We start from the raw sequence: 27462 nt of genomic DNA, 5'->3' as shown, positions 1-27462 counted from the left end.
AAAGGGAATTGTTTTAAAGATGTACCATTACCTACTTTGTTTATTTGTTTGCATATTATGAAAGATTTACAGATTGTGAACTGAATTTCACATAAAAAATAGATGTGCAAGAACTAATTAACACTAATTTAAAGTGTTACTTGGACTGAAAAGTTACAATTATCTCAATATAAAACAAATATCTAAATTGATTTATAATGAATTGAAGAAATTAAGTGGACAAAAAGACCAAAACTCAAAATTAGCTCAGACAGTAGTCCGACAGAAAGTGACTCCAATAGCGAAAAATAGAAATGTAAAATTTACAGAACTTTTTTTTTAGGTTTTGGAAAACGTTTTTCCTCTTTTCTAAAAATAAAAATATAATCAACTTTAAAAAAAATGACATCAAAAGATAGAAAAATACTTCTGCATTTTTGCATACCTTTTGCTAAATTTAAAGCAAAGGGATTTCTGGCATTCATAAAACACTATTACGTTTTCATAAACTGATTGTTGTGATAGGGTGAAGGGACCTAAAGCCTTTGCAATTTATTCTCTGTATGCCTTAATTTCCTTTTAAGTAAGAGGCAATAAAATTATAATATTGACCAAATGAGTCGTCCAATTAATGGTTTCTAATAATATTCACAGTTTGGTATTGTTTCTGTATCAAAATGTCCACCAGATGGCCCTGTTGTAGGTTCTGAAGTTCTCGCAGTCAAACTGAATGGAAGGTTCGTTAAGCAACCATTACAAAAGGTCTTAAATAATAATATATCAAACTGGGAAATATCAAAATTAGTAATAGACCTGTTTAGCAAGTGTTAGTAAAAGAAGGGAAAATATTTTTTTTTCCCCATTTAATTTTTAGATTTAAAGAAAAGAAAGTACTGTTTCACTTCTCTGTAGTCGTTATAAAAATGAGTCACCTGCTTAAAATGCACGTCATAATTTATGGCAAATATTATTATATTAAATGTATATGTTTAAATTTCAAAGGAAACAATTCACAAGTTTCAACTTCAGTTGGCTGCAAACACATCTGACATCACAGCCTTTTATTTTCAAAAATGCCACTGAAAATCTCTTTTAAAAGCCACCCGAGGGAAACCGTCCAAAGACATCTTTTCATTCGAGCTGAATCGACCTTTCATTAGGCTTTTGTATGTTGTTCTAAAATAAAGATCTATATTTAGTCCTTAAGTTGCGTTTTGACATGTCGGTGCTGCACATTTGGTCAAAGGTTTCTGAAATGTCTCCTGTTGGAGTTCTGTAAGCTTTTTTCTGTTATTCCAAAAATAACTGGATTTTTTTCCTATTAAGCTCATATTCTTTTATATGAATTCACAACTGGCTGATGCTTTGGCTTCGAGTAAGAATATCCGTGTTGTAATGAAACACTGCACCCTACCGGAAGTCTGCCAAAATAAAAGCACAATTTAAAAAAAGATATTGGTTTGATTAAAGCAAATGCCCTAATATCTTTGACAAAATAGCATATTCTTTAGCTAGACTAGTATGGAATCAATTTAGTTCACAAAATTTGCTTGAAAATAGACTTTTGTTTTTAAAGCATTAACAATTATGACAGCATCTTTCGGAAGATGTGTGTGTTTTCCTCTGACTTCACACGAGCTTTGACTTGATTTCTGCATCTCATCTCTTTCCGCAGACTCTTCTTCAGCGGGGAAGAGGCTCAGACAAACACTTTCCTCTCTAGTTTGTGAAGCTTCATCCTGAAGGATGGATTGTTCTGAAGAAGTTCAGGCTGTTTCAGAGGAGCTCATCCCTCCAATGGAACTAAAAAAAGGAATGTCCATTTTTATTGATGTAAGTATATTTTTTCGTCTCTAAAATACTATACTATACTGTACAATACTTTACTATTCTATGCTATATTTTTTTAATTTAGAAAAGTCTGAATTATTCACTGAAGCAATAACTAAAATTGAAATATTTGAAAAGGCTGCTAATCTATATTCTCATATTATTTGTGATTAAATCAACATTTAAATGTGTAGTTTTTGCTTCCACTGAAGAAACAAAATGTGAAATTGACCAGAAAAAAATTAATAAAACATTTAAAACTTTTGAGTCTCATGATTTCAATTATAGATATTCTGCACACGATGGATACTGAAACATCAAATTTGCATGTGGCATGAGCACATGATCTCCCAGGAGCATCACCTTTGTCATTCCCTGCCTTCTTTCTCTCCACCACTTCATTTTCATTTTCTTCCTGCTCTAACTTTCACTTCTTTACGATGTCTTCATGAACCTGCATTCTGCCTTTGGTGTTGGAAGAAAGCAGGGGGGGGCGCTGTGAGTTATTAAAGGTGGAAAGCTGGAGGCATTATTTCAAATGTCTTACTGATGTTAGACAGGTACTCTGTCTTGTAACACAGAGCAACAGAGGAGAAAACCTCAGCTCTCTGTCACAGGCGAACTGGCACACATCAGCCGTAAGCCTTGGTGTGGTGTGACTGCCAGAAGCTTTGAGCGGGTGTTTTTGTCCTTCTGCTGCTCATGCAGTGTTCATTTTATTGCTTTTTTATTAGTGAAATAAAATCACTGTTGATGCTCAATTATATTTATTCGTCTGCATAAACATTTATAAGAGTATTTAGGGTTGGGACATCAGAATTTTAACAAAACAATCACAAGTCTCCCATTTTTGAGCATTCTTTTGCAACAGTATTTGTCAGTAACAGATCCTGCAAGTTGTCCCCCTGAGAGGTGGAGAGAAGTCTGTCATGTTCATCATAGATACACTTCAACTAGGAGAAACAGAATGAAAAAACAATAATTCAGGAAATCACACTGTATGATTTTTTTTTTTGTAAATAATCAGTTTGTATAATGCAGAAATAAGTATTTATCTCCTACAAACAAGCAAAAATCCTGTCCTTTTTCTTCTTCCTGTTTCTTCTTCTTTAAGAAGCTATTTTATCCTCCATGTGTTACCTGTATTCATGTCACCTGTTTGAACTGGTTACCTGCATAAAAGTCAGACTGCAACCTCTCCACCATGACCAAGACCAAAGAATTGTCGAAGGACACCAGGGACAAGATTGTAGACCTGAACAAGACTGGAATGAACCAATCAACCACACAACCGTTGGAGCAATTATTAGAAAATGTAAGAAATACAAGGACACTGACTTGACTGACTGTCAGATGAGACCAAAATGGAACTCTGTTGTAAAAACACCACTCACCGCATTTGGAAGGGAACAAATGCTGAATTACTAAGAACCGTCTACCAACTGTGAAGCATGGGCGTGCAAGACTGCTGTGCTTCACAAGTCAACTGATCCATATTAAGGAATGGGTCAATAGAGGCAGATATGGTAAGATTCAGTTTCCTTCCATCAGTGAGAGGATGAAACATGGCTGGATGTTTTCAGTCTGATTATGTTTACACATCACCCAGGTAATGAAGGAGTGTCTATGAAGAAGAAAAAACATGTCAAGGTTCTGGAGTGGTCTAGTCTCTGGACCGCAATCCAAACGAGAATCTGTAAAGAAGGTTGCCTAGGAACCGCCCCAAAACATCACAGCACTTGGACAGATCTGCCTTGAAGACGCGACCAAAATATTGAAGGGAGCTTTTGTTTTTGACCAAATTCTTAATTTTTTGCACCATAAATACTTAACAAAAATATGGGAAAATGTGATTTCCTGTTTTATTTGTTTTTTTACATATCGTCTCTCACAGTTATCGTTGTGTCTGTGATGAACATTACAGGCCTCATCATTTTAAGTGGAACAACTTGGAGAATTGGTGACTAAAAATACTTTATTTGCTCCGTTGTATGCGCTGCCATGTCAAACAAATATGGAAAGACTATGTCCCAGTTGAAATGCAGGTTCAGACCTTTTTTCTGATTTTCTTTTTAACCAAAAACATTTACAAAAAAATCAAAATTAGAAGTCTTATAGTTGGGAATTTATAAAGTGAATTAAAACAACAAACCAAATAAAAAAAGGAGATTCTAATTGAATAGACTATGATCGATGATCGATAGTTTGATTTAGTTCATAACATTCAAATCCAGACCAAACATCTTAACAAAGTTTTCTTTTTTTTTATTAGCCTCCAGTATACACAAAATAATTTTGTATTCATTCTCGATACTGATAATGCAATTGAGCAACTGTGAAGAAGAAAATTCTGTTTCTTCTACACCTACTCCATATCGTTATAAAATAATTTAAACAAGAAGAACATCTTATTTATGCCAGCTTTTATGACTGGTATAACAGCGAATTAAACAGACCAACAAAACCTTAAATGTGTTATATTTTAAATGTGTAAATTTAATTTAAACAAATTAGTTTTTACTTAAGAAAAAATCTACAACTAAAATGGATTAAAGGATTTATTTACAATCTTTCATATACACATATCCTTAGCAGCTTATTCCCAGTTTCCTATATGTGAAAGTGTGACATGGAATAAAAGTGGGCATCGCTGTCTTTAGTTTGATGGTTGGAGGAGGTTAAAGCTGATGTGGTCCATGCCACTCTGTCTTTTATCTCCTCTGATTACGAGGACAGCTCAATCAATAATTCAATGACATACTACTTTTGCAAGGGTGATCAATGGTTGCCATACTTGAGCTGACACACATTCACTTTTTTTTGGTCAACTTTAATCTGCCATATCTTTTGTTAACTTTTTTCCTGTTTTCTTTGACAGATTTTGCGGAGGGCTGATAAAAATGGTATGTTCACAACCAGTTGCCTTCTTATTTAAAGGATTTCTTTTTTTTTCTTTTTTTTTAAAGCGTGTTTACTTGTTTCAAATGTCACCTCAGTCCCTACATCTTTTTTTGTGAAAACAGATGTAGTTTTTGAATTAAATTCCATTCATGACTCTCTGCTGACTCTCTGCTGACACTCTTGTCAGTTTCCATGGAAACAAGAAAATGAACATGCCTGTTAAGATTCAGTTTTAGGGAGAAAACATCAACAATTTGTACAATTTGTCAAATATCGTGGAAGTCCCCACTGAATGAATTCAAGCTGTTTCGTTGATGATTGAAGTCCTTTTCACATTTACTTGTCCTGCTTTTTCATTTTCAACATGTACATGCTGTGAATTTTCCTCAAAAAGCCAAACCACAGCAGCTATACTTTAAAATTAGGAGACCCAAATTAACAGGAGACATATAATAATTTTGCTACAATTCAGATTAAGACCCACTATGATGAAAATTGTGTTTTTAACATGTTCTTGTGCCATTTTTTTTATGATGATGGAGAACATATATTAAGAAAATTGAGCTTAAAATTGAATTTCTGAGTATTTGTTTAGAAGAGAAGAGAAGGCCTTTATTGTCACTATTCACATGTACAATTCGCATCACACGCACGTACAGTGAAATGAGAGCCGCTCATTGTTCAGTGCAGACATGCATGAAAAAAATAATTTCACAAAAAAAAAATTTAAATTAAAAAAATTATTTAAATCAATGTGAATTAGGAGCAGAAGAATAAAAAGCATATTTGAAAAAGGACATTTGTGACTTTGGAAAGTTTTTTTTTACTGAGTTTATCCTGAAATGTTGTGTTCTGTCACATTGTTTCTTGTTTTATTCTATTATATTTCTTAAAGTGCTTTAAACCTGCAAATTGTGTTTTTGTTATAGCATTTGATGCCTCTGCATTATTATATTTCCGCTGTTTTGTGTTTAAACTTTTCTGAAGTTTAACAAAATTATAAGCAGAGTAGACGTTTTTGACAAAGATAAAACACAAAAATGGGAGAATTAGACAAAAAGATGTCTGTAAAATGAAAGACAATGAGAGATGTAAATCCAAGTTTCCTCTTTTGGTTACTGGATCTTCACCACAGGTCCACCGAGGTCTTGAAAGATTCAAGCCAATCATAAACCAATTTGGCCTTCCATTTCAGATCTTAGGACCAAAAATAGCTTATCATAATTGCTTGTATGCCATGCTCCGTTATCCCTTAAATACCCATCCCACGCTGTGAAAGATTTGAGGCCTTGTCATGCAGCATACGTCCTCCCACGTGTTTGTTTTCAGCGTTATACGAATAGCAGCACTTATATGTCAGGCCTGTTCCGAACGTTTTCTAGATTTTTTTCTCCCTGCCCTGATGCGGTGCGTCACCGTATGCTCCTCTGATGCGGTGGTGCCTGTAGCTTAAAGCATCTATACTGAGCGTCTCTTTTACAGCAGGTCGGCAGAGAAGAAGTGCAGATCAGCCACCTCATGTCCATACAAGCGGAAAAACACAGATGGAGGTTCAGCTGCCCAAGTTGTTAGTGCTTTGCTTTGCCCCAGGATATTCTATCTGCGTAGCATTCTATATTTTTATATTCAGAGGAGTGTTTCATAAAGTCCCTTCCAGTTTCAAAGGCTCATCCATTATAAACTTTATTGATTTAGGCTATTATGACTATGACTATCTGTGCTATTTAAAAATCCTTTAAAGATAGGATGAATTGTTTGTTTTTTTAAACTATTCTGAAAGTTTTTGTGTTTTTTTTCCTCAGATGATGGAAAGTTGTCTTTTGATGAATTCAAATCCTACTTTTCGGATGGAGTTCTGACTGCTGACGAGCTGAAGGAGCTCTTCCATACCATTGATACTCATAACACTGAGTAAGTCAACTGTTTGGGTTCTATCAGTTTGTTCAAGCACAAGAAAATAGATTTAGAATGTAAAATAACATGCAGACATGGTGTTAGACTGCTAAATATTTATTTTTTAACAAACATTTGATTCAATATTTACAATTGCTGATTTGATTCATTTCGATTTTGGTTCATTTTGGACGATCTTATTCGATTCACTGACCTAAAATCAACCAGTATGACTCAGAGATAAATAGCTGGGTACTGAGCAGTGTAGCTGAAATTTTCCAGATTCCTTATATATCTTATATGCCTCCATCCAAATAGTATTTTCCAATATTGATCCAATTATTGATTTACCAATTTTTTAATGGTCTATGTCTATTCGATTCGATTTTGCCTCAGATAGATCAATCTGGTTGGATCGCAGGAATAGAAATCGATTCATTAATTAATCAATTAATTGTTACACCCTTAATAATTTGAGAAGGAAATGTGCAAAACAGTTGTGTGCTTCAGATTCAAATTGATCGTTTTTCATGGGGTCTTTTTTGTTAGCTAAAAATTCTGGTTTTGCCGCTGAACGTTTCAACAATTTAAAAACCCACTCCAAAGAAAATTGTGTTTTTGGTTTTTCTAAATATGTTCTTCTTGCTTTTTTCTTATGATTTAGGACATCTATAAAGAAAATTAAGCTTAAAAGTGCCTTTCTGTGCAATTTTATATTCAAATTGGGCAGACAAAAATTGCTGTTTGAAAAACCTTGCAGTTGTTAAGTAAAATCTACAATTGTAAGGCCACAGGCTTCCTGCTCTGCTCCATTCTGATGCATCCACTTGTAGACAAATAGATCTATGTACATCTTTGTTTTCCTCATCTGAGCTGGTATTTGGCTCAAAACTGTACAGCTGGATAGCTACAGTATTGCTCGCCGTTTTTGTTTCACTGGTTTTCTTGACTTTCAGAACTTCATTGATGTTTTCATGCAGTTGTAAAGCTAAAGTAATAAAATATGTTATATATCACTACTAAAAGGCATTGAAATGTTTGACATTTGGTGAATTACCTCACATTTTGTTCATAGTAATAAAAACAAAAAAATCTAATTTCCTCTTATGTCCCAATTGTTTTAAAGTACCCATCCAAAGGATCATTGAAGACTCAAAGTCACAGCATCATTAATGCTTCTGAGGTTTCATTCAGGCACTTACATTTTAGTGGAACTGGAAAAAGCACTAGTCTCTACAGCTTTTATAGGAGAGGATACTGACGCTGTCGATCTTTTTCCTTTTTGATAATAAAAATACAATGTAGATTTAGATGTTCTAAAAAGGTTCTCCTGGCGTCACAATTTCATGGCTTCTATCTGAACGTGCAGAAATTCTCTGGATAACAAAATAAAGATGCAATAACATAGTAATACCTAAAAATATTAACTATTTTACAAGTTGCTTAACCTACATTCAAATCTGGACTGACATTTATCCCAGACTTGCTGCATCATTTACGCATTAATGACCTACATGTGAATCATTATTAAGTTTAATGGTTTATTACTCTAAATCTGTCTTTTCTTTTATACTAAATATAATATTGTTTCATCATGGTATTTAAAGTAGAAACAGAACATATACATTAAATGACAGCACCCACTTTATCCCTTCATTCCTAACCTGGCTACACCCTAACAGTCTTAATGAATTGAATGATTCTCTTGGAGTTGTACACTTAAAAAAAGTGCTGAAGACATGTTTGGGGGGGCATTGAGGAAGAAAATGTCAAAATATGTACTTTGTCTCACATGCCCAAGTGTGCTTTTAAAAGGCATTGATCCTGAGAGCACAGTTTGCAGTTAAAAAAAAAGATGGCTTTCTGCTTTTGGAGTTCTTTTAGCTCCATCACTGCGTGAAAAACGCATAAATGAGCATTGAGGTTAGTCATGTTCAGAGCAGACATTTAAACGGGATCCACACCTGCGTGAATTGGGACACAGATAATGTTTAAGGGTTTGCCCTCAGCGCCACAGTTAGCTATTTTATTTTTAGCCATACAATCAAAGTGTTGCAATGTCAGTTTCCGAGATTCTGAAAATCTACGACATCCACCTCACTGATTCACTGTGGAAATTTTTGATTGAGTGATCTGCTGAGACGCAGAATACATAAAAAGAGGAGCAGATTTCACTTATGTAACATATTTCATTTATATAACTTGTTCTCCGGAGCGATTGCAAGTCTCTTTTACAGTAAGAAGTAAAACGTTATATACATTTTGATTAAATTTTTGGCTGGTGTCATCTTTTGATGTAGCTTGTTTTTTGCTCAATTCACATTTAGAAGGTCGTACTTTACAGCCACATTCGTATTAGGCACTATTTGAAAAAAAAAACATTTTTATTCAATCTAGATCAATACAGATCTGTTATAAACATCCTGCATTGATTTGGGATTAATATAGGCCATGAAACCCTTATTTACCTTCAAACATTTATACAAAAGTGTATTTTCTGTGTAAATATTTAAGTTAAATGATTTTTTTCTAAAAGAGAGAATCCCTGTATCAGGATAAAAAATATAAATGCATTTTGACAACTTATGAATCATGAATCAAACAAAAATTGTGCAAAAACAGCAAACACTTTTAGGATTTAATAAATAAAAGCAAAAAAGTGTAAGGAGATGATGGGATGAGGAAAAGCAAAGAGAACAGAAAACAGAATCAGAGTGAGGAGCATAACCAGAAACGAGAAGCAGCTGTGATCATTGCACACTCAGCCCAGCTGTGAGAGATGGACTGGAATTTAACTCTGAGAATTAAACTAGATAAAAAAAAAAAAAACAAGGTTTTCTAATAAAAGGACTCAAAGAAACCCACGTGTGCTGTACAAAAAGTAAACCAACAACACGGTTCTTGTAAAAAAGTACCAAGTAAATCCAAAAAACAAACTCAAAAACCAAAGTACAACAATCAAAATTGAACACTATAGTCACTCGGTGGGATACTGAAATTCTGACAGATCCTGTGTCTTTGTTTCATTTCTGCATCTGCAGTTGTTGATGTGATCTAAATTTGCATTTAATAGTACTTTTTAGAAACAGAGCTTGATTGCTTCTTTAGTCAAAGAGAACTTTCAGTCTCATCATGATCATTTGATCATCTCTGAATAAGATCATTTGCATTGAATATTACAGCATTAGGAGATTTATAGCCTTGCTGCATACGCTTTAAAAAGCTTTGAGGAAAAAGACGACACTGTCTCCAAAAACAAAAAAACAAAAACACACACACAAAAGGAGGCAGAAGATGATTTTTATGCAGAGTAATTTGGAGTCTCCGATTGAAGCTGATATTGATCAAAGAATGAGTCACCAAGCCACGCTCTGCCTCAATGGCTGCTGGCGACTTGCCAGAGCTATACACAATTTCTGTTATCACAAAGATGCAGTGTCTGGAAACAGCGCATGATTTGTACTATAGGAATAATCCCTTTAATTTTTTTGCAATTAAAATATTCAAATGTATTTTTTCTCCAAGATTGATTAATCTGTAGTTTCTATCGATCTATGCGGGTATTTAAATGTTTTCTGTGTTGTTTGTGCAATAATTTGTTGCTTCACAGTGTGTCACACAGTTTAGTGTCCAATCTATGGGTTATTCTCTGTTCTTGGCTGTCCTCAGCGGCTCTAAGGGATTTTTCCTGCCTCCTGCAGCTCCCAACTCAGTTGTACACAACACCTAATAGAGGAGCTAAGAGAAATTCCCATTTCTGTCAGTGTAAAAACATTCATTTTATTTTTTGTGTCACCAAAGCTGATTAGGTGGCTTATAAAACCATGAACTTATATAATAACATCATTTATGCTATTCAGTTTTACTTTATCCTTTAGTCCAAGACATACGGTTACACACACAAAACACACAAATAAGCAGTATTTTCGTCAAAATTCCCTGTCCAACCTTTCACCTCTTACAAATCACTCCAGGGGGAAAAAAGCAACTAAATTATTCATTCCATGTTTTTCTCCCAAACAATTTGTCATCACACTGTGACAAATTTAATAAGGCCGCCTTTACACAATGATGCAATGATAAAGGATTTGAGGTTGCCTTATCTAACCTCAGTATAGCCTGATTTAAAAATAAAACAACGTTTTTTCTCTTGTGATTTTGCAGCAATGTGGACACAGATGAACTCTGTGGTAAGCCGAATCTTTTTTTTATGATAAAGCTTTCTAGATATTAACTATTTGCCAAATTATTATCTGAAAAAACATTTATGTGACTAAGAAAATGTGTTTTTTAAGTCTGTCATCGTTTTTCTGTTTCCATCGTTTCTGTATATTTGTAAGATTATTTCTCTCAGCACCTGGGTGAATATGAAAAAGTTCTTGCTGCTTTGGAGGAGCTCAACATGTCCATACTGAAGGCTATGGACAAAACCAAAAAGGTAGGGCAACAGAACTGGTTGTTTTTATGCAAACACCCACAGAATGACATTCTAGGTGTTTAACTCAACTCAACTCAACTTTATTTATAAAGCACTTTAAACAGAACAAGGTTCACCAAAGTGCTGAACAACACAAAAATTAATAAAAGCACATGAAAATATAAAGCATAAAACACATAAAATAGGTCCGGATTCCAACTCAGTTAAAAGCCAAAGTGAAAAAATATGTTTTAAGAGCAGATTTAAAAAGGTTTAACACCTAGTGGGGACATTTTCACAGAGATTGCTCTTAGATGAGCCAGAGGGATGGTCAAATGGGTTAGTGCGTGTTTGTCAGCAGTGAAACATCTACTGAAAGTTCATTTGAAGAACAGAATCCTGCAACAACTTGTCCTAAATGAAATCATAAGAAGAAAGATCATGTTTTTAAAGATGTGATATATGTATATTTAAAGGTGCTTCTCAGTGAGACGGCATCCATTCAGGTCAGAGTTTTTTGAAGAGGTAAAATAACTGAGGCATTCATTTTTGGGCTACTGGCTCAAAGTTTTGTGTGGCCAGCTCTTTCAGGCCTTTCTGTACAAACCTGTGCACTCTCTCTGGTAAAGTCACATAAGGTCAGCAGATGAGTAAATCTGCGATACATTATATATTCATTATGACAGGGCAGAAGCACTTGTGGCTTATATGATGTGACACTTTTGGCACAACCCTGTCAGTTGGTTGATGGGATGAAATGTACAAAATATAAAAAAATCATCTTGTATTTAGTTTTTGTAACATTAAAGTTGTGTATTTAATTTCTCAAATTTGAGGTCCAATGGTGAATGTTTCTCCCAGCTTTGAAGCAGTTTTTTTTTAACTAACTAGCTTTATTGAGAAAGGGACAATGCTATTGATGAACATTACAACAAATGTAACTATGCCAGATTATGGCCACAGGCTAATTTCCATCTGAAGTCCCTTAGCAGATAAAACAGAATACAACAGTTCCAGTTCAGTTGAGATAGACAGTACACATAAAATTATAAAACACGGGTAAAACGTATTATATAAAATAATATAAATAACATACAGAATAAAATTTGAAGAGTTTATTTTGGATTTTAATTCAAAAGCCATTGCTGACTCGTGTTGATTATCCATAGCAAATCAAGCCAAACTGTGCAACCCAGACTGCAGTTGCAATTTTATAAACTACAAAGGCCTTTTGAACCATCTCTATATTGACTATTTGATTTTACTGCAAAACTGTGTGAGGTTGAGTGCCTTTTTCATCAGAGATGGGGAGGGGAAGATGAAAGGAGCAAAGGAGAGAAAGCTTAAGGACAAATCATCAGAGATGTCAGAAATGAAATGGCACATGTGAGGAGACTTTAGAGAGGTGCTTACACCACAGAGCATTTTTTTTTTACTTACTAGCAACTTTTCTTCTGTTGTTTCTCATCTGACACACATTTCACACTCCTTGCAGCTCAAATCACTCCAAAGTTCTGCACTGAAGTCTCCACTTGGATATTGTGTGGTAGCCGAAGCCAGTATTTGATAGCTGTCGGTTTTCATTGGTGACAAAAACAAAGATACGTTATCAGCAGATTAATCTTTTGGTTTGGGAAATGTTTTAGACTAAATTAAAGCCAAAGGATTGCAAAAGTAAATTTCCCTTTGACATTTTTTATTAAAAAACGAATTTTATTTTTAACTATTTCTTTAAAAATAGCTACTTTCTATTCTTTTACTTGTGCAGACAAAATGTCAAAATAACATCTTTTTAAGTCTAATAAGCCTTGTTGTGAATATTTTACCTCAAGTATTTATTGGTGAAATGGGCGTAGGATTTCACACAACTTTGAATGCATAGATTCAGTAATGTCACTACAAGATTGACATGAAACTTTTCTTACCCCAGTGATGAATCCTAAGTGAGTGACACACCGTGTTTTGCGCTGGGTGAGAAGGGGAACAGATGCTGCGTTAGTCACAGACTAAATCTTCAGCTGAATACGTACCAAAGTGGGTGGTCTCTGGCTCTGGAATGTGTGTGTTTGTGGCTAGTTGCATATGTGCACATTCACAAAGTGGTGTAAAGCTTTTGCTGTATACAAATGTTAATACAAGATAATTATATGTTTATGCAAGGACAAGTCATGGAATCAAAATCAAAGAAGATAAATGAAATTTGGATATCAGTATAGTAAAGCATAAGTTAGACCCACTGAAGGCTTTGAAATATGTTCAAAAGTAGTTTGATTATGATGGAACTCACATTTTAAAAATAATAGATTGCAGCCAGCTTCATCTGTTTATTAAAACACTGGTCAACAGAAAAGGGTTAAATTTGAGCTTACACTTTATCTGAAGAGAATATAGGAAGATCAGTATGGTTTAATTGAAACCAACTTTAATATACTTGTTAAATACTTTATCAAAATCAAATTAATCTTTTGTTTATGCAGTTAAAACTCTGTTTTTGTTTGGTAGTGGTTTGAATCACTGGTTTTAACATTTATCAAAGAACATTGTTATCACCAAATAAGGTCCACGTCCCCAGATCCTTTTTTTCTCAATCTTTTAGGACCTAAAGTTTAGGGCCTATTGATGCAAATATGCATCAAACCAATTCAGCTCCAAAATATCTTAATTTACCATTTACATGAAAGCAAAAATATGTGACAGATTGGATTTTGTTTTTCTAGCTGGAAATAAATTGAGGTCTGAAAAAAAAAGGGTTAAAGCATTTTTAGATTTCCAACAAAATTTTATGCTGAAAAAATTGTATTTCAACAGAATTGTAATATAGTTGCTTTTGTTACTTTGGTTTCAATCATGCGTTTGTTCATGAAACAGAGATCACAACCAAGTTATGTTACCATAAGAAAAAGAAAAGCTTTCCAACACATTTGTTTTTTTCAAATGAAGATGAGCGGAAGTTGGTTTAGACACTTCAACCAGAAAACAGGGATACACCGAGACAGGTGAAGATTTAAGAAAAAAAACAACCTCTAATAATAAGCTTTGCATCCCACCACTTTCAATTTCACATCTGAACGTTTTCTTTTTTTGAACAAATGCATACTAAAATGTAGGACATTAAGGATTGCAACTGTGATTGCAGCCTTAGTGCACAGCTGGACATGCAAGTAGAATATTTGATGAAAGGCACTAAACAAAGCTTTGATTTTATTCATGTTTCTCCCTGAAAAATAAATAAATAAATATATACAAAATATATACTTTTTTTTAACTTCAAAATGAAAACGAAATGAAAAAGTCCTTGGAAATCCATTTTACCAGACTGCAGATTGGACCCACACTGGTCAGACTGTAAGAGTTTGACCTTTACTGTGTCATCATGACTCATTCTCAGTCTGAGTGAAATCACATTCATGTGCAGATATGTCTGTATGTCTGTGCTTGAGCTGGAAGATAATAGCCTTCTCTAGTAATAATAATACACCATAATTTGAACACTTTTTGTCAGCGGTTTTATCTTTGTGTGTGTGCCTACTTTCAGCCTGCCACAAACACATTTATGCATTATTCATTTTCTAATCCAACTCCTATTGGCAGTCATTTTCCAACCTTTCATGAAAACAGCCAGTGTTCAGAACTGTGGGAACAGGTGCACACAGTAAAGCCTGCAGTGCCAGGCATCCCATCACTCCTTTTTCACTTGATCCAGTCACTTAGCTTTCATGCTTTGTTGGAAATAATACCAAAAATTACCTCCAAAATATCAAAGACATTGATTTTTTCTCCTCTAAACCTGCTTTTTGACCGCCATGGTTAAATGCATCTTTTACTCTTTAGATGAAAAGGTGCCAATATTTGAATGGCCTAAACCATAACATACATGTCATCTGACTTCAACAATCACTAACACAAAAAATGTCATGCAACAATGTTGGTTTTTACTTTGCTGTGATACAAAATCATAAAATAAATGCCACAATTTAGCTTTTGACAACAACTTAATAGTTCCATTTAAAAACTGTTAAAACTGACTGTGTGTTGGACTGTAATGTAATTAATTTGGCTTCATGTTTTCACTGTGGTTCTCTGTGGTGACCCCTGAGGGGAGCAACCAAAAGCAAAAAAATAACGATTTGGCTTCAATGATTATTGTTTCGATGTTTCCTTTTCATTGATTTATGTTCAAGATCATTGAAATTACAAATTTGCATGAGATTTGTTCTCTTGTTTTTTTAAATCAAAAACTCATATTCAAGTTTAAAATATTTATAATTTTTTCTTGATTGCACTTTTAGGTGGCATGTGAAAACATTCAAAAGCTCCCCTTTCTGGTTCCGCCAACTCAAACTTGTCCTCCTCCTTACCTTGATTGACAGGATTATCAGGAGTCCACCCACCTGGAGCAGTTTGTGACCCGTTTCTTGTTGAAGGAGACGACCAATCAGCTTCATTCACTTCAGAGCTCGCTGGAGTGCGCCATGGAAACCACAGCCGAGCAGACTCGCCAGGAGAAGTAAGACAGGTTCTGTGTGGTTCTTCCTGTCCTCAAACAGGACTAAAACATGTGGTTTTCCTCATTGTTAATTAATTGAAACCTCATGTTTTACAACAGAATCAAGATTTTATCCTTGAGTCCAGTCCTTTTTGGAGTATATTTTTTTTTTATCTCAGTAAAACATGTGTTCCTACCAAGAAGATTGCAATGTTTATTATTTAATGTGTTATCAATTTTTTTTTTAGGATTTTGTTGTTTTTTAATTTCCATGCGTATAGTGTTTTTTTTTTAAACAGGATGAGAACGAAGCCCAGAGAGAAATGCAGGACAAAAAACTTGGCATTTTGCTGCCACATCCCTGATTCAGTCAAATACAATATGTTCAATAAAATTTATATATAGTGTTGTGTGACAGAAATGTATTTCAAATTGAGGGGTTTCCCCAGAAAGATTTTTATTTGAAATTATTTTAAAATGTAATTCCGTTAATTCCCATATAAAGTCCTATTCTGATCATCTTGTGATCTTTTTATAAAAGCGTTCCCAGTGGTCTTTTATTTATGATAATGCCATTTTAAGACAAAATATATTTTTTTAAATGTTAATTTAAAAAAGGTTAAATAGGAATGTCTAGGACATAGTTTCTGCAGTGCAGCAGTATTTCATTAGAAATTCACCTCTGAGTTGTGGGCAGGAGTGTTGGCATAGTGCAACCCCGCTCCTGTTCTTCTCCCAGTTGCTGAGAGTTTGGAACTGTTGACATGGAGTAAGCCTGCCCTACTTCCTGCCATCCATTTGTTTACATACTCTCCTGCTAGCTTACAGCCGTACAGTTTAGAGCCAGATTCTAGCTCAGACGAGGTGAACAATGTATGTTAATCTAGCCGTCTACAAGTGGATCCATCAGAGCCTAGTGAAATAGGGAGCTTTTCCAACGGCATTTTTTCATTTGCTCCTAATTCACGACGTTTTGAATAAAGAAATACTCAGAAATGCTATTTTGAGCCTAAATTTCCTTTCATTTGTCCTCCATCATGAGAAAAATGCCCAAGAACATGTTAAAAATACCAAAAACATGATTTTCTTTACAGTGTGTCTTTGGCTAGTCTTTCTGGTTTATCTGCAACTTCTTGCTTGGATGATTTATAAACTGCCGCTTTTATCTCCATTTATATATGCGTGCATGTTTTTAAAAAAATGTGGCCATCACATGGTTAAACTATTAGCATACTCAGAAAGGTACTGAGTGATAATGAGGACGAACATGGTCTCAGAGAAGAATGATCCACTAATGAGGTCATTCTTTCACACCGCAGTTCTTGATCAGTCCTGGTTTTTTTGTCTTTTTTGGGGGGGGGTCAGAGTTTCAGCATACCACTCATGGTCTGGGTTCGTTAGCACTAATGACTCACGCAGTGAAACATTGCAAAGGATGTCTGTGTATCTGTCTACAGACATGTTCGTGCACCTGCGTGTAACGTCAGTGCTCACTAGAAAATGGTTGCATTCAAAAGATAGGCACCTATCTGGATTTAATCACTTGTATGAATCCACAAAATAAGCGGTGGTTTACTTTAGATTTCCACCAAGCTCATTTGACAGATTTATGAGTCACATCTTCACTGGACTAATTATTAAAATTATACAGCTCCTAATAGAGCTATTATTGAAAGCTGATGCATTTGCTGACTAATTGCAGTACACTATAAAGCGCTGTTCTACCTTGATTGAGGCCCAAAGAGCTTTACAGTCAAAAGTCCCTTTCCTCTACACACATTCACTCACTGATGGCCACCCTATAACCACCAGAAGGATTGTGCGGTTCAGTGTCTTGCCCAAGAACACTTCAACACATTGGCCAGCGAGGCAAAAAAAGGCCTTCTGGTGAGAGGTGGACTGCTTTGTTGTACTGGCTCCATCACAACAGCTTTTTTTTATTTTTTAAAACCCCACCTTGGTCAAAGCAGTTTTTTAAGGTCCTACATCCATCACAGAAGTTGTTTATATGTCAGGCCCCTATCACACCTGTTCTTCCTCGGTTATGTCGCAACAGCTTCTTCCTGACTTTGACACTGTGGCAGCTGGTTTTTACAAGCACTACATCTGTCACACCAGTCTGTCAAGACTTCCCCTTCATAAATATTTACCTTTAATTTAGAAAATTCTTCTTCCTTGAAATTATTTTATTAAAGGAAAAAACAGGATAAATTTAGGAGTTGTCTGTTTTTAGTTTCTTGTGACACAGGCTTTTTTTCAATTCTCCTAAAGTTTTATTACGGCTCTTGATCTGTAAAAAATGGCCTTTCTGCCAAACCAGGGCAACGATGAAGCACTATTTTCTCTATGCTGTCTTTAGTTTCTTCAGCTTCAGCTTCTTTTTCTCATTCTTCTTGTCCTAAACACATTTTTAAGCCTTTTTGCTGCATGTCTGAAAAATGGACTCACTGGTTGACTCACCCTTCATTTTTTTTAATCTATGCTTTTTGTCATTTCTGTAATGAGTTTGATAAATCTGCGTGATTTTTTTTATTGTATTGATTACAATGCTTGAAATCAATCAATCAATTTCTTATCTCAATAGTCAAGAGGTAAAATTTTCATAAAACTTTAGCACTTTAACGAGCTGTATGAATTACGGTCTTCACAGAAATTAGGGGTGTTTAGTAATTTACCGTTTCATTAACTTTTTTAATCAATATGAACTAAAGTCAAACATATTTTCGAAATTCCCCAAAACAAAATAAAAAAAAATCCTCTTATTCTTTTCATTCTTTTTAGGCTCTTTAGCCCCTCTTCTAGTGTTTATATAAATCCACAAGGAAATGTAAATCCAAAAAAATGGAATGATCTCACCAAAATGTGATTGCTTGTAGTTTCCACCCTTAATCCGGTTTTCTTGGGTAGGTCATATATCTTTTTTATTTCTTCCTGGGGTCCCTTGTAGCCTTTCTCAACCTTTTTCCTTATTTCCTCCTTTTACAGCTTCCGACGCCCCAAACTGACTCCACCCACTTCCTCCAGAATTCACATAATCCAACATAGAATTATGAACAACATTTGTACAAACAAAGTAACCGTTTCTATTTGTGTAAAGGCAATTGTTGTTGTTGTTTTTTCAAACCCACATGGACTATTCATATCTGTTGTTCAGTCGTCATTGAGATTTTTTTGATTTTGTCCACTGGATACCTTTGTGGCAATGCTACAAACAACACCACATTTTTTAACGAGATAAATGGAAAGTCACTTTCAAAGGTTCCTTGATTAAATTGTAGCACTCTCAATGGTAGTTTTGTTTTTAAAAACATTAAACATGTCGTAAATCAATAGGATTTTTCCTGTTTCTAAGTAATTTTATATGTAGAAAATTATAAATTTACAAGGTAGGCTTGTGATAAAATAAAGATATGAACTTATAAAGACCTTTCCTGCCAGGAAACCTTTGTGACAGATGGTGTTTCTGACAGCATCTTGTGTGTTGGCTTCCTTTAGTGTGTCACAAGATTTCAGGGCAGCACCTGTTAGCTGGACTTTAACAGAAGTCTTTGCCATAATCCTATCTCTTATTCTGGTTTGTTTTTCCTGGATTTTTACATATTATGATCTGAACGTATGGCAAAAATTATGACATTTTTGGATGTCTTTATTTAATTTGGCATACTTTTTACCTGTTTGTGACTTTTACATTCTTCTATTTTTGAACTATGTGGAAAATAAATTGAATTAACAATTTCCCAGTAACACTGGATTTCAACATAGAGAAACCAATCTTTGATAATTTCACGTACAATGAACAGATGTATTTGCACAAATTCGTTTTTAATTAGATATTTCAAATACGGTATATTAGTGATGTTATGCAACACCATAATTTTGGCTCTACCGAAACTGCTTGTTATCGACCCAATGAATTCAAAGCTGTCAAATAGTAACACAATTGGTTGTGAGTTTTGTATTTGAATCATTGTTGTCCCTGATATAATTGTTTTTGAGTTATTAGCTTGTTTTGACATATTTTTTGACGTCATCTTAATTTATGTTCTCAACCTTTTTAAGCATAAAACTGTTAAAAGTAATCTCAAATTCTCCATCAGTTATTTTTTTTAGTTTATGCTGGCGTTTTGGTTGTTTTTCCTATCTCTTGGACGATGAAGTTTTGAACTTTTTTCTGCTTTTTTATCTGACTCTTTATGGGTTTTCTCAGCCTCGCTGCTGTTGTGTTTCACTTAAGCACCGGAGGCTTGGCACTCTGCTGTACTGTGTCTCTGTTAGACCTACCTTACCCGACTGGATGACAAGAATATCACCCTGGCAACATGGCTCTCAGTCACTTTCACAGGCATATCTGAGTAAGGAAATTTAGTGCAAATGAGGCCAATGCCTGAATGCCAGTAGAGACTGATGTGGGTTTTTCTTTTCCTCACCTTAAGATAAACGGAAAATAACCACAACATGCCCCCAAAAAAGACCAGAAGACAACGTTTGCAAAATACCTTTGATCTAAATGTGCACACGCATTTTTCTTTTTTTCAAAGTAGGAAGACACAGTTCCCCACATATTCCCTGCAGTCTTTTCAAAGAATGGGAACGAATAACTTGACAGCGCTAAGATAAATTTTAGGTGATGTCACCCTGTGGGTGCATGCACCTTGTCACTGGCATTAACATCCCTGCTGCTCAACACGACATGCAGTGAGGACAACCTCAAGCTGGATGAATTTAGTCTCAGCTGCCCCAACTCGGCGTGAGACTTCTGTCTTCACTCACCTGGGTGCCAATTTACATTGTGAAATGGAGAGAAATCATGGGATGCTGTCACATCTTCACTGTACAGCAGGCAGAGAACATCACTTGACTCATGCATTTGATGCAAGCGGAAAACTGCAGGAAGAGTCAAAATTCACTGAAAAAGGACAAAGAGATGGTTAAAATTTGCATTTTAACCTATTATTTTTCTTTTTTATTTAAAAAAAAGAAAAAGGCTAGTGTGCTTTGTGTCAGACTACATGTGTTGTCATTTCAGACAGGGGCCGGTGAAGCCAGACATTCTGTCCATCCAGCTGTCAGGTCGCCGCTCCACTCGAAGGCTGCAGAGGAACAACAGCCTTTCCCCCAACAACCCTCTCCTCAGTCTCGTCAATTCAGGTGGGTTGGCTGGCTTGTTTTCCATTTTTAGAGCAAATGGAATGGCAAAAATACATTTTTTTCTCTTTCTTTTCATGCTTTTTAATGCCGAAGTCCAACGAAAAATACATTTCTTTAAACCTCAACAACTAAAATTGTATGAAAATAAGTTTCGGCTTTCTACAACTCATCATGATTGTTTCTCTTATCCTGGCAAATTCACTTCCATGTGAATTTTACCTTTTTTCCTGCAGGTGTTTATGATGAAGATGGCCTGTGGACAGTCCAGGTCAACAGACTGCAGAAACTAATCGACCGTCTAGAACAAAAGGTTATCTGACCTTTTTCCTCAACCTTTTTTTTTTACCATTGCTGTCTATTTTTTCCTCTATTTTTAATGTCTTTCTGTCTCACACAGCTGTTCATTTTAATAATCCTCTCGACTACCTCCAAATTGTGCATATAGGAGGTTCATAAAAATAGCTGCAAATAAATCTTGTGGGAGATGTGGAGGCAAAGTGCATGCACATCTCATATGAAGGAAATGTCAGACTTGCTCACAGCTGTGTTAGTTTTCAATCTAATGAGAAAAAAACAAAATAATAGGCATTAGGGAAAAGCAACAGCTAAAAAAGGAAAACTTCTGTTTTTGTCATTCAATTTTGTTTTCTGAGCAGAGTTATTCTACTAAATGACAATCCAGTTTGGTTCTAACATAACAGACAAAGAAGCAGACATGGAGAGTGACAGAAAATATGCTTTTATCCAGCTGATAGCTGGTTCTACTGGAGAGCATCCTTACAGCTGAAGGCTCTGTCTCCATCTGGTATATAGAACATTTTAAATCCCCATTACACCTTTACAGAGCCAAGGTTCATCTGCTGGCCATACATTTTTCCCCAACACTCAGTCATTGCTTTTATCCCGTGGGTCTCAGAAATGTAAGAAGTCAGTCAGTGGCTTTAACATACTTTCTGACCCCAACCTGCTTTCCTTTGCTCTGTCAGTGCCTGTTAGCTGATTCCCCACAGTCCCAGAAAGGCAGAAGATGGATGGATAGACAAATCTATTAATAGAAGGAACACAAACATTTGCAAATGACATATGGAGGGTAACTTGTAAAGTACCGGTAACCTAAAAAAATGAGAGAAACTGGAATAGTTGAATTCATTTCTGCATTTTCTTCATTTCTCAGTTCGGTTTTATGCTTTTTGCCGCCAGCTGTCCCTTGAAAGTTTTATCGGCACTTGACAGACTGTGACTAAAAGGAAGCTGCTGTGGGAATTCATAAGTCTGCCTTAATAAAAGGAAATCTGTTATTAATTTTCTCTTGCGTTGCAGGAGATTCGCATGGAGCCAGCGGAGGAGGAGGTCCTGGACAGCAAATCGGTTGGTCTCCACTGACTTCTGTCTTCTGTTTTGCTGTGGTCACCTTGCTGGGTTCATGTTCTCACATGATGGTGTAAGCACAGACAGGAGGGCAAGCCACCATTAAGCAGGAGGTGGTTGCCATAGCAACAGTGGGACTTAAAGTTGTCCTCTGAGTTTTCTCATCCTTTCCTCACTCCTTTTTTCTCCGTATTTTTTGTTTTTAGGGCTCGATATTCAATTAGAGGGAGTCGGTTAAGGAGTGGGATGGAGAAATGTGTTTGTATAAATCCACATCAAATGGTATAGACCTCAGTTCTAGCTTTCACTTTGCAGAATGGAAGGCAAATACAAATCTCCACAGGCTGGGTTACATTCACTATAAAGGAACTCATACCGAAACAAAAACATCTCGTTTCACTCTGATTTATTAAATATTAGGAATAATAAGGTCTGCTGCGGGAACCTGAAGCCCGAGATGACAGCTTCACTGGCCAGATCCATAAACCATAATTGTACATTTTCCTCCACACAGATTGATATTTATGAGGAATAAATATGTAATGAGAATGTGAGCTCCTTATTTATTCTTCAGAAACTGCATTATTGGAAAGCTGTCAGCTGTTAGTGGGAAGGGAACGTGAAAGACAAATTTCAGACTTGACCAAAAAATAAAGCTATTTCCTGAAATTATAGAGTATATTTGTGTTTTTTAGCATATGGTTGGCTAAAAATGATGATAAATAATGGGTGACAAATGTTTTATATATATATGTATATATTGTTTTCATATAAAGTAGCTTAATAAGTCCAAACTGACCTTTCTTGCATGGGTATCAGATGCTTTTGTCTTGCTTATAAATTTTAATTAAATCCAGCTGTCTGTGTGTAATCATCATGTAATTGACTTATTGCTGTGTGGGTTTTAAATTGTGTACCGAAAAAGCTGATTAGGATCCTAAACACAAGCCTGATGTTTGAATCTATGTATTTGGTTTTAGTGTGTTTACGTATTTGTCAAAATAGCCGCAGAGGGAGGATCCTGAGGCTTTTTATCAGTCAAAACCATGAATGCTGTTTCCATCACTTCATCACACATGGCCTTGACTTGCATTGCACAAGACTCATTATCCCACACAGTGTGTACCTTAGGGCCAGCAGGCAGATCATTTGCATCCTGCGCTCATCATCCATGTATTCGTCAACAGTTCGTCACTAGCCACAGGAAATTAGTCAAAGGCTATTTGCTGTCATGCTTTTTTGCTCGTTGTCAACACCTCTGACCATGAAGATGTTGCACCTTGCTTCTCTGTGAAGGGGAAAAAAGGTCAGCTCAGTCCAAACATTGTTTACATTGGCAGTAAATGTCATCAGAAGCTGAGGTCGGGTTTTTACATTTTCGAATGGTCTCTTCTCACGGGTTTTTAGAGACTTTAAGTAACGGGAAAAAATTCTGTATCTGAACACTCCAGATAATCCACCAGACTGTCTTCGTACCAGAGGCTACTTCTGACCTTTTGAACGTGTGCTTTTTGTCTCTGCAGCACATCCTAATAGTCCAGCGGCAGCTCACAGTGCTGGAGGACGAACTGGATGAGTTCCGTTTGGCTCTCAGACAATACATGGAGTGTGCCTGTGCCCAGACTGGATGTCTACAGTCAGTTCACATTCTCTTTCATTATTTTTGATTTTTGGAATATCTCTTTTTGTTTGTTCTAGTTAGGCTCTCTAAAGTATATCTCAGTTATCCTCAGGTGACTGAGATATACGCTGTACATGTCACCAATCCATCACAGGGGGGTAGAAAAACCCAAAATTATTCTCAAGGAAGAGTAGCTTTACTTCAAAATTTATTTTAGTCGAGAAAGAGAAAAAAAATTGTCATCCAAAAAAATACTTAAAGGGGAGCTTAAAAAGGTCAGAAAAACAAGAAATATTTATTTTATAGTCTAACATTTATGGAATCAGTCAAATGAAACCAAAAAAAATAAAAATCTTATCAGAGTTAAATAAAAATGTTCTTTTACTGATTAAAAACATATTAATGTTCACAAATTCTTATATTAAATAATTACATATTATGGCAACAACAAGGCTTTCACTGATCTGTATAGTAAAACAGGGGTGCATAAGATCGATTTTTAACTGTAATCCATGTTTTAAAACCTGATTGCTGATACCACAAACATCCTGTGTTTCTAGATATGTTTCAAAGTCTTCAGAACTCCAAAAACAACTCAGAATCTAATTCAAGTTTCACCAAAACCTAAATCAACACAAATAAAACAAAAAGGCAGTTCAGTGCAAGTGATCATTCTCTTCACTTCAGCTCCATCCTTAAAAAAAGAAACAGTAGTACTATAGATCCATGTAAACAAAAACAAACCTCCTTTTACTACAGTTTACATTTTTAACTAATCCGCCACACATGTTGAAGAAAGTCTGGAGAAAACTCAGAGCATGATGTGCTGTGGATATCAGAGCATAAACATTATTATTTGTTACCAAAATTAAGTTAGGATTTCATTGATTAGATGTTCCATCATTTGCATTTTGCAACTACATGAACTAAACAATGTGATTTTGACTGATGGATGAAGTTAAATTCTTTTAATCAACATATTTTGTGAACGAGCATGAGGAAAAAAAAGAGGCTGTGTTTGGGGTTTGGGGATGTCTTGTAGCACTCTAATTAATGACTGCATGACGTGTTCTCCCTATTTTTTTGCATTTGGCAGCATTGCAGTTCAACGGCTGGCAAACGAATCACGCTTCATTCTCTATGAGTTCTGGGAACACAACAACGTGTGGAAGAAGTAAGCGTATGCCTGGCTCACATGCAGTAGGATTAACAGACCGTGACTTCTCATGAATCTTAAATTAATTACTTTAGTACCAACACAACTAAATGGGAATAGATGGCAGTAGAATTAATATTTCAAAGCCCTAGTTATTTTCGTTTTTGGTTTTTTAAATCTCACACCTAAAATAAAACATAAAAACATTTTCTTAACATGTAAAGTTGGAGAAATAATCAAATGGATGACCAGGCTCTCCTCTGCTTTCCAGTCACCTACAAACAAACTACAGTAAAACTTTTCAGCGGGGAAATGTAGACTTCCTGGAAACACCTGAGACCATAACCACCATGCTTGTTCCAGGTAAGAGACTTGCACATTTCATCAAAGACCCACACTGATGAAAATCATGCTTTTGGGGTTTTTAACATGTTCTTTTGAAACTGTTTTCATGATTGAGGAAATATGTAAATAAAATTTAGCTTAAAATTAAAATTTCTTTATTCAAATTATTATGAATCAGGAGCGGACTTGTAACTTTGATGCAGAAGCCACCACGGCAATCCACAAGCTCCCTGCTCCGCTCTATTCTGATGCATCCACTTGCAGACCACGAGATCCATGGATGTCTTTGTCTTCATTGTCTGAGGTGGCATCTGCTCAGATGTAAGCTAGCGGGAGAGCATGGAAGCAGTTGGGTGACAGCGGTGGGCTTACTCTATGCCAACAGAAATGAATTTCTAATGAATTACTGCCACTCTGCAGAAACTATATCCTAGAAAACGACCCAGGGTTTTTTTTCTTTGTGGCATAACCATAATTAAAAGACCGCCTGGAAGCCTTTTAAAATAATTTTAAAAATGATCGGAGTGGACAAACCATGCTGAGTTATTCAGATTTGATCTTATTGACAAATTTCGAATTTTTTGTTTTAAATAAAACTAACTTTATAATTACCCACAACAAAGAGGAAATACTACCTGGAAATGTAACTGCTATAGAGCTGGGTTGTTTTGGCTTTATTTACTGTACCCATTTTTGAAAAAAGAAAGATAACTGTGTTTGGTTGGATCAAGCCTGGGATCATCACGTCACATTGCTCATAAATGACAAGTCCTCTCAGCGTTTACACAACTTCAAAGTCATTTAATGTCACAGAAATCCTTCTACCAATACACAAACTAGCACAATCGCGATGAAAGCAATTGTGCACAAGTTTACTAAATATGTTTTGCATTATCAGGATTAACATATAGAAGGCCGATTGAATGTTTTGCTGCCCTAATTAAACTGGGGGGTGGAGTTGCTCCCATCAACGCTCTGGTTTCCGCTGCAGCGTCGTGGTGGGTCCTCAACAACAACTGAACAGGGAGGAGCACGTCCAACTGATCGTCACTGATGGGTGGGAGGAGCAGCCAGACTCCTGTCAGCCCTTCAGGAGGTCCAGATCAGCACGTCATCACAGACTCACACACTAACTCAACACAACTTGTGAAGTCATGGTGATTAGTATTTATTACCTCCATGTTCCTTCATAGTTTGGTCGTAGCTGAGACAGCCCCATAGGACTTTTTTTTCACATCTCTAGATGATGCAGTGTCGTCCCCAAAAGAAACACCGTTGAGAGTCACTGTACTTTGCCGTGGCTATGACTCCATCTGCAGTCCAGGGATGTTCATGACAGATGGGGTGTACGTGTGTACCTGTGTAGGCATTGATGAGCAGTTTTAAAGCGCAACTTCCAGGTTAATAGCAGCAGCAAAATCATGGAGGAACAAAAAATGAATTTAATTTTAAGAAGAACATGTACTGAAAACAAACAAATGTCAGCATAATGTTCATGGGAGGTAAAAAGTTTACCAAAATCTTTCAAAGGAAAAACAAAGCTCGCTTAGTTTAGAAAATAAAACGGAAAATTCAGTTAAAATATTTCACAAATATAAAAGTATGTTATATTTAGCTAAAAATCCATAACAAAATTTTACATTTCAGAAGGTTATAACTCCAGTACCTTCTTCTTGCGGTTTAAAGCCGGTATAGATTTAGGTAATGTAGTACATAATGACATTCAACAGCAATATATTCCAATAAAATATCGTACAACAATTAGTTTAGGTAAAGAACAAAAGAAAGTTGCAAATAAAGCTTTTCTTAAGCTTAAGCTGCTTTACTGTTTACTTTCTCTTGCATTTGATTAAAAAAAATGTTCAAAACATCTTAAAATCAAGGACTTAATTTTTAAAAAATATTGCTAATTTCTGTTTATCATGGCTGGTAAAAGTTAAGTGGAAAATTGCTCTTCATACGGAGTTTTCTTTTAAACTAAGTATTTTATCCTCACAGTTAGTATTATGTTAGAATTAACGTTTTGTGTTTACTTGTGATTATTGTCTATTTATGAAGACACTAGAAAATTAATTCAGTGTATGTTTCTACGCACAAAGATTCAAATGTGTTTGGGAGGAAAGGTCAGACTCAGAATAGAACTAATGACTGTAGCAGCTTGAGGGAGCTCATTAAACGTTAACACTGCAGTTTCTGTATTTGAAATGAAAATTGTATTTAAAATGTAATTAAATTATGGAATAAAGCTTATAATGTTATGGATCTGATGGAAATGTGTGTTTGAGATTTATTCCTAAATGAAGTTGAGTATCTAAATT

At 35.5% G+C, this 27462-nt stretch overlaps 1 protein-coding gene across 1 annotated transcript; it reads left to right on the top strand.

The window, feature by feature from the left end:
- The first annotated feature begins 1634 nt into the window (after positions 1–1634).
- On the top strand, positions 1635–27417 carry necab1 (N-terminal EF-hand calcium binding protein 1). Its single transcript, XM_023960184.1, has 13 exons — positions 1635–1812; positions 4688–4712; positions 6513–6621; positions 10768–10793; positions 10944–11041; positions 15391–15527; positions 20533–20654; positions 20888–20964; positions 21975–22022; positions 23546–23658; positions 24740–24817; positions 25071–25162; positions 26136–27417. Exons 1-13 carry the CDS (start codon positions 1726–1728, stop codon positions 26162–26164), a joined length of 1041 nt encoding a protein of 346 aa, XP_023815952.1. The 5' UTR covers positions 1635–1725; the 3' UTR covers positions 26165–27417.
- The last annotated feature ends 45 nt before the right edge of the window (positions 27418–27462 follow it).

Source organism: Oryzias latipes, chromosome 11 (genome assembly GCF_002234675.1).
Source record: "Oryzias latipes chromosome 11, ASM223467v1".
In the NCBI taxonomy this organism is placed as follows: Eukaryota; Metazoa; Chordata; class Actinopteri; order Beloniformes; family Adrianichthyidae; genus Oryzias; species Oryzias latipes.
This window is presented reverse-complemented; position numbering and strand designations above follow the sequence as displayed.

What these genes read in the sequence shown, in the direction of transcription:
- necab1 (XM_023960184.1), top strand. Translation starts at nt 1,726, where the DNA reads ATGGATTGTTCTGAAGAAGTTCAGGCTGTTTCAGAGGAGCTCATCCCT. An exon ending in ATTGATACTCATAACACTGA is followed by an intron (nt 6,622 to 10,767) that starts GTAAGTCAACTG and finishes GTGATTTTGCAG; the next exon opens with CAATGTGGACACAGATGAAC. An exon ending in CACAACAACGTGTGGAAGAA is followed by an intron (nt 24,818 to 25,070) that starts GTAAGCGTATGC and finishes TCTGCTTTCCAG; the next exon opens with TCACCTACAAACAAACTACA.